The following is a 7,442-nucleotide window of genomic DNA, read 5'->3' as shown; positions in this document are numbered from 1 at the left end:
CACACTCGTTGCATCGACCCCCCCCCCCCTCTCCTCCTCATTGGCTCATTGTCGACAGACGGTGGGAAGCGGAGGAGTAGAACAGCGGAGGGGGGGGGGCACTAAGCGCGATCTAAGTGTGTGTGTGGGTGCGTGTGAGTGTGTGTGTGCGTGCGTGTCTGTGTGAAAATGTGTGTGTGACTGTGTGTGTGTGTGTGTGTGTGCGTGTGTGCGTGCGTGTGTGTGTGTGTGTGTGTGTGTGTGTGTGTGGTGTGTGTGTGTGGATATGGACTGCCTCTGCATTGTCACCACCAAGGTAAGAGCAGAGCGCCACACATCAGCATGCTCATGTGTGTCTTTAACATAAGCCGGCTGTATTTACACGTGTGTGCGTGTGTTTGAATGCGTTAACTAGAACATACCACTTGTGTGTCTTCCACTTCCTGCTCCTCGCTCGGGTCACACAAATGTCGGAAGACGGCGCCGCCGGCTGTTTCCGGGTCACGCTAGTCGCCGAATGCTAAAGTTCGTGTTGTAACTGTGTGTGTGTGTGTGTGTCCCCACCCTCGCAGAAGTATCGTTACCATGACGACGACGACGACCAGCCAAGCCCTGGAAACGTGACCGACGGACACGCCCCCGAGTTCGGGCGCGCACACCTGGACACCCTCGCACGGCCTGCAGCGCTCACTGTACGTACTGACACACACATGCACATGTATTTCTGCTTGTCGCCATAGCAATGGGCAAGAAATGGAGGGTGGGGGGGGGTCTCCATGGCAGCAATATTTTGTGTGTGTGTGTGTGTGTGTGTGTGTGTGTGTGTGTGTGTGTGTGTGTGTGTGTGTGTGTGGGTGTGTGTGGGGAGGGGAGGTGATTCCTGGCATGGGTGGGGGAGGGGGCAGAGAGAGAGAGAAGAAACGCAGCAGTTGAGTTGAGCGCGGGGGAGGATGAGGATGAGGATGACGAGCGCCGAAGAGCGTCGTCTTCTCATCGCTGGATTAGCTCGTTAGTCTTTTTTTTTTTTTTTTCCCTGACTGGGATGAGCCAAGTTAACGATCACGGCAAGACCTAACGAGGGTGCTCGATCGTTCATCCGTCACTCCTCCATCTTTATGTAAGCCCCCAAGCCCACTATCCCTCCCCCTTACCGCGAAGGGGGCAAGACGCTGCGTAGACAGGAAGTGATGTTTGTGTCGGTGTGGTACGCCAAGAAGATGGGACGTCGCTTCATCAACAACGTGCGCAGAGCCAAGAGACACAGACAGAGGATGATGGTAACGTTACGAGTTCACCTTTTACCCAACCCGACCAATCAGTGGGGCGGGGATAATCGCCCGGCTTGTCGGTTGCTTCGGTCAGCATCACGGGCAGCGTGGTGTAGGGGTGATTTGCGCGTCTGCCAGGCAGTTCTGAGGTCGGGGTTTGAGTCCCCCTTCTGTGTGTGGTTTGACGGTACCGGCTTCCTCCCACATTCCAAAAAGCTGCAAGAAAGCCGCCTCCTCTTCATCCTCCTCATTGTGCGATAAACGTTCATTTTTGACCTCCACGCGCACGCACTCACGGAGGTGTCATGGGAAACTGAGTGTGAAGTGTAACTAACATCGCTGTTACATAATCACAGACTCCACAACCTCCTCCTCCTTCTCCTGGACATAAAACGTGTCATCTCCTCATCCTTCCACCTGCCGCACACCCGTTCTGCTCCCCGATCAGGTCAGGATTTGTTACCTCTGCCAAGCATGAAGCGTCAGTCAACCCCTGGAAGCAGCGAAAATCCTCCCAATAATTGACACTCCCCCTAAAAACGATCCTAAGTGCCCGTGTTAATAATTTAAACTGTAAATATACCGCGAGCGATGATCCCCAAACACTTAAATATCATTTTAAGATTGTTATTTTGACATTAATCTGAAAGAATAAATCTCAGATGAGTGCAAAAATTTAAATTCACCTCAGTTCAAAGGAAGCAGCAGAGGCTTCAAGCTGTTTGATGACACACCCAGTTGAAGTTTACTGTCAGAGTAAAAAACGAAAGTGAATTACACTTTGTGTATTCTACACAAAACAACAAATTTGGCTTAAAAATGATGCCACTAGCTTAATGCTAACACTTAATGGAAAACACCAAAGACCAGCTAATGGATAGCCTATAAGCAACACAAATGGTGCAGCCACACATGTAGGCAGACAATTTCACAAAACTCACGGGCATATATTCCTTAGCCTCATCATCATCATCATCATCATCATCATAATAATAATAACTTTGCAGCAGCTTCCTGAGGCACACTGCAGTAGATGTAAAACTATAATTCACTTATGTCTGCATGATTCTATCATATTGCCACCGAGGCGCATCACCATGAATGAAATCGAAGCATTACATTGTGATGCACAAACTATTTAATTCTTTTAAATTTAGTTTGTTTTGGACAAGGGCTATAAAATAGAATGCTAGTGAACATACTACACATCTTAAAGTTCTTTTTATGTGAGGGAGATTTACGTTTAACCTGGGTCGTTAGTGGAGAGGCTTTTCCACATGTCTTTGTCATGTAGTCATATGAGTTTGAAATTATGTTTTAAGTGTTTCGCTCTCGTCGTTTATTGTTTAAACTATTCATACAGGCATTTATGAATATTTTTAAAGGGGTGTCACTTCCTCTAGTTTTTTTTTTTTTTTTTTTTTTGCTGCCCTCCCACAAATCGCGTACACCGGGAGCGCCATCTCCTGCCTCGTTGCACAAGCCGCACGCAGGACAGGCGGAAGTGATGTCATAGCAACGGCCAAGACTCGGGAGAGAGAGAGACTCGCTACGTCCGCCTGGGCCCTGAAGGCGACTGTTGCCATGGCAACCGGTCGTCAGAAGTGTGCGCGGGGGGGGGGGTGGTCGTAGGCTGTTTTGCGCCGAATGTGATTTAACCCTTGGTGTGATTTCGCAGATGAACGGATCCGAAGGAGAGTTGGAGTATGAGGAGATCACGCTCGAGAGGGTAAGCATGCACGTACATCATGCATACACAAAGGCACACAGATGGGCACCTTCTTCGTCATGTTTGCTGTCACACACAAATAATGCTTGTATATTTTTTCCAGAAGAAAACTGGTTAGGAACAAATATATCTGAAATTACAAAACACCATAATCCCGGATAGGTTTAAGTAGCATGTTTAATGCTAGCAGTGTCAAACTTTTCCATTCTGCTGGCATTTCATTGATCCTAAATTAATTAACAGCATACCTTGACTTAGAAGTGACCTCACTTGGGGGATTTGGGTAGTTCGGGCAATTTGTGTTGACTTTCAGGTACGAGTGCTCATGACTAAATTTGCTAGCTGAGGAGTTGTAATGAGCCTGCCAAATTAGGTCTTGCAATGTACAAGCTCATAAACGCACCACTTGTCCGCGAAGTGACGGCACATCCACAGTCGCGGTTTTTGCCAGCTAAAAGCACATTTGAGAAAGCCTACTTTGTTATAAAGTTAGCAGTAGGAACGGCAACTGTGTCACGCTGTCAGCATCAAAGTGTGCAGAATCATTTACGTCTCATAAAGTGCTTTCGAAAAGTAATCCGACAGCTGTCCTCAGCGTTGCTAGCCGCTAGCTCGGCTGCCACTCAAGACCGGCAACAGGCGCAGTCAGAGATTGGAATATTTTTCAGGATGCCGTTTGTGTCCTTCAAGGGAGTCGCAAATCGCAACGGTTCACGGCATTGCCTCAGGGTCTGGAAAACGAGTGAAGTCAACCTTTATGCTGTGACACACTGATGGGGACAACTTCAAACAAAAGCCTACCTTGGGATTGATGTCCGTATATTATTTGGTTAAGAAAGGTGGATATTGAAGTGGGCCTTTATAGCGAATTGGCGGCGTTATGCATAGCATGAAGTTTTGTTGCTGCAGCATCTAGGTATTGTCCAGGCACTGGTAAATGTCTAAACAAGGTCAATTTTTTTTGTGTCATGTTAACACCATTGTATAATATAGCCCCCCACCCCCCCCATATTTGTGATAATTTTTTTAGGGGGGCTAAATGCATATTATGCACAGGATTTTAAAATATTCTAACACGGATGACACCAAAATGGCTGTAGAAGTCACAAGCATATATTCTTTATCCTCTGCAAAAAATGTGTAATATTTCCAGTAGCTTACTGGGTCACCTACTGTAGTTGTGAATCTTTTATTTGTTTTCGGAGGCTGGACTGGATTAATGCCATTTGCATTCATTTTTGTTATTGTTGCTTTTATCTCAACGCAGCAGTTTGAGGTTTAGAAGTTTAACCCTCACGCGTGCGTGTGCAGGGAAACTCCGGGTTGGGCTTCAGCATCGCAGGAGGAACCGACAACCCTCACATTGGAGATGACCCGTCCATCTTCATCACCAAGATCATCCCCGGAGGAGCCGCCGCGCAGGACGGACGTCTGAGGTACGCACACGCATGCGCGCGGGCGCGCCCACACATCAATGTTTGCGCGTCCGTTCACAGGGTGAACGACAGCATCGTGTTCGTCAACGACGTGGACGTGCGCGAGGTCACGCACTCGGTGGCCGTGGAGGCCCTGAAAGAGGCGGGGCCCGTGGTGCGGCTCTACATCCTGAGGCGACGTCCGCTCAGCGAGCACGTCGCCAAGATCAAGCTGATGAAGGGACCCAAAGGTCGTAACGCGGACGTCTGAGTTTGACCCCGCTCGGAAAGGAAGGATTTTGAGATATTTTGGCTGCAGGTCTGGGCTTCAGCATCGCCGGCGGGATCGGCAACCAGCACGTCCCCGGCGACAACAGCATCTACGTCACCAAGATCATTGAGGGCGGCGCGGCGCAGCGTGACGGGCGGCTCCAGATCGGCGACAAGATCCTGGCCGTACGCAAGCTCTGTCTCTATTTGTCTGTGTCTCTGTGTGGATTTATATTTAATTAATATAAGTCTGCATCTTCGTTTGTATTTTCATCCACTTGTGCCAACCCACCTGACTGCCGAGCTTTGACCCCTGTAGGTCAACCATTTGTCTCTGGAGGACGTCCTGCACGAAGACGCCGTCTCGGCCCTGAAAAACACGGGAGAGGTGGTCTACTTGAAGGTGGTCACGCCCACCTCACACTACATCCACCCAGCCGAGCGATTCAGCCCTCCGGACCTCACCAGCTGTACGTCCGCCGTCGAAATAACCGTGTTCAATGTTGAAATGAGTGGAGGAGTGTCAGTTACGCCATTATTCCCGAACAGCCCGGTACCACACCCCACGGCCTCCTTTTTCATGGGCGCACAGTGCGCTGCACTATTCACACTCGCAGCGTATCAAAACATTTCACCAGTGGCGAATCTCAGCCGTTGCTTTGGGAGCGATTCGAAATATGAATTGCCATTGCATGATGTGGGAACGTCGCAAAGGACAGCCCATTTAATACACGGAAGCTTTCACATATACTCGAAAAATCAATTTCCGTGTTTCAGACAAGACAAATAGAGTCGATAGACTAGAGCACACATTTTGTGTCTTACGACACTGTTGAACCAAGTTTATAATTTCATATGATGATGATGCGATAATATTACAATAATAATAATATGCGGCCTACTGGTCGAGTGGCCTCACAGTGCAGAGGTTGTGGGTTCGATCCCGGCTCCGGCCTTCCTGTTTGGAGTTTGCATGTTCTCCCAGTGGGTTTTCTCCGGGTATTCCGGTTTCCCCCCCCACATTGCAAACACATGCATGGCAGGCTGATTGAACACTCAAAATTGTCCCCAGGTGTGAGTGTGAGCGCGGATGGTTGTTGGTCTGTGTGTGCCTTGCGATTGGCTGGCAACTGGTTCAGGGTGTCCCCTGCCTACTGCCCGAAGACAGCTGGGATAGGCTCCAACACCCCCCCCCCCACCCCCTTGTGAGGATAAAGCGGATCCGAAAATGGATGGATGATGCGATCATCAGCACTTTACTCTATTTTGCCGATCCGTCCTCCATCCGCGAGCCGGGTACCCTTCCGTCATCGTCCCTCCGTCCTTATTCATATAATAATTGTCCTCCGTACCCATCAGTGCGCATTTTTTTAAAACACTTTCGTCCCAGTCTCCCAATCCCCCGCATCCACCACCACCAGAAAAAAAACAGAGTCCGTGCATGATGCTGTGGGAGAGAGACTAATGGCAGAGGCAGAACTGAGCCCAGCCTTCAGGGGGGGGCACATGAAATGCGTGGGGGAGATTATTACTCCATACAGTGCATATTTTTTTGACCCAACAATTACATGAATTCAAGATGAATATCCAGTGGCCCAAAAAAATACCACTCAATATCAGTGATAGATCAACAACTTTTGAACAAATGCAATTCACGTCGTCATCTTTTGCATCCAGCCCTGGCAGCGTGTGGACATGTTTCCGTCTCCTCCATGCAGCCTACATGGAGCCGGACTACATGTGCGATTACCCACAAGCCCTCCCGCCGCCGTCCCCGCGCCGCTACTCGCCGCTCCACCGCGGCATGATGGTCGAGGACGACTACGGCCGAGAGCCCCGCCGCGTGTGCGTGCAGCGTGGCGCCAGTGGCCTGGGCTTCAACATCGTGGGCGGCGAAGACGGCGAAGGGATCTTCATCTCCTTCATCCTCGCCGGGGGGCCGGCGGACCTCAGCGGAGAACTCCAGAAGGGCGACCAGATTCTCAGCGTGCGTGTGACACACACACACACACACATGCGCGCGCGCACGCCCGGCGTCGCTGACGGTATGTGTATCTGTGTATGTAGGTGAATGGCGTGGATCTCAGGTTTGCGACACACGAGCAGGCCGCAGCCGCTCTCAAGAACGCAGGTCAAACGGTTACCATAGTAACACAGTACAGACCCGAGGGTGAGTGCACGCGCGCTCATGTACGCACCATCAGCTTGTTGATATCAGTGCGCTGACAAAGTCACCGTGTCCGTGGGTGCGTGTGCCTGTTTGTGCGGGTGTTTTTGCGTGTCTGTATTTCAATGTGTGGATGTGTGTAGAATATAGCCGCTTTGAAGCCAAGATCCACGACCTGCGTGAGCAGATGATGAACAGCTCGCCAGGAAGCCTGCGTGCCAACCGGACTTTCTACGTCAGGTAACACACACACACACACACACACACACACACGCACACACCCACACACACCCAGGAAGTAACTCAGCAAGGCGTCGATGCCATCCTATGTGTCGCAGGGCCTTGTTCGATTACGACAAGACGTGGGACTGCGGCGTGCTGTCCCAAGCCCTGGACTTTAACTTTGGGGAGGTGCTTCATGTGATTGACAGCTCGGACGACGAATGGTGGCAGGCCAGACGGGTCAACCAACAGGGGGAGCTGGAGGAGCTGGGATACATTCCATCCAAACACAGGTGAAGAACTGCAGCCACCCTCATGTCTGCCTTGGGTTTGCGACTGATGCTGTGTGTGTGCGTGTGTGGGTGTGTGTGCAGGAGGGTGTGTGTGTGGTG

General features: G+C 50.4%; 1 protein-coding gene across 3 annotated transcripts in view; it reads left to right on the top strand.

Annotated features, from left to right (window-relative positions):
* dlg4b (discs, large homolog 4b (Drosophila)) overlaps positions 1-7,442 on the top strand; it is a 29,217-nt gene that overhangs the window by 1,586 nt on the left and 20,189 nt on the right. Inside the window, exons 1-11 of one of the 3 annotated variants that reach the window (XM_019873936.1) lie at positions 192-295; positions 552-671; positions 2,926-2,976; positions 4,288-4,412; positions 4,473-4,642; positions 4,711-4,847; positions 4,981-5,131; positions 6,380-6,648; positions 6,729-6,831; positions 6,972-7,068; positions 7,167-7,343. In XM_019873936.1, coding sequence (XP_019729495.1) covers positions 266-295; positions 552-671; positions 2,926-2,976; positions 4,288-4,412; positions 4,473-4,642; positions 4,711-4,847; positions 4,981-5,131; positions 6,380-6,648; positions 6,729-6,831; positions 6,972-7,068; positions 7,167-7,343 — 1,430 coding nt within the window. In that variant the 5' untranslated portion in view covers positions 192-265. Of the gene's footprint in view, positions 1-191; positions 296-551; positions 672-895; positions 1,257-2,925; positions 2,977-4,287; positions 4,413-4,472; positions 4,643-4,710; positions 4,848-4,980; positions 5,132-6,379; positions 6,649-6,728; positions 6,832-6,971; positions 7,069-7,166; positions 7,344-7,442 lie in introns of those variants that run through there. The other 2 variants (XM_019873929.1, XM_019873945.1) reach the window with 2 other exon arrangements.

This window comes from Hippocampus comes, unplaced genomic scaffold (assembly GCF_001891065.2).
Source record: "Hippocampus comes isolate QL1 unplaced genomic scaffold, H_comes_QL1_v1.1 scaffold115, whole genome shotgun sequence".
In the NCBI taxonomy this organism is placed as follows: Eukaryota; Metazoa; Chordata; class Actinopteri; order Syngnathiformes; family Syngnathidae; genus Hippocampus; species Hippocampus comes.
The sequence above is the reverse complement of the archived record's forward strand: the minus strand, read 5'-3'. Positions and strand labels throughout refer to the sequence as shown.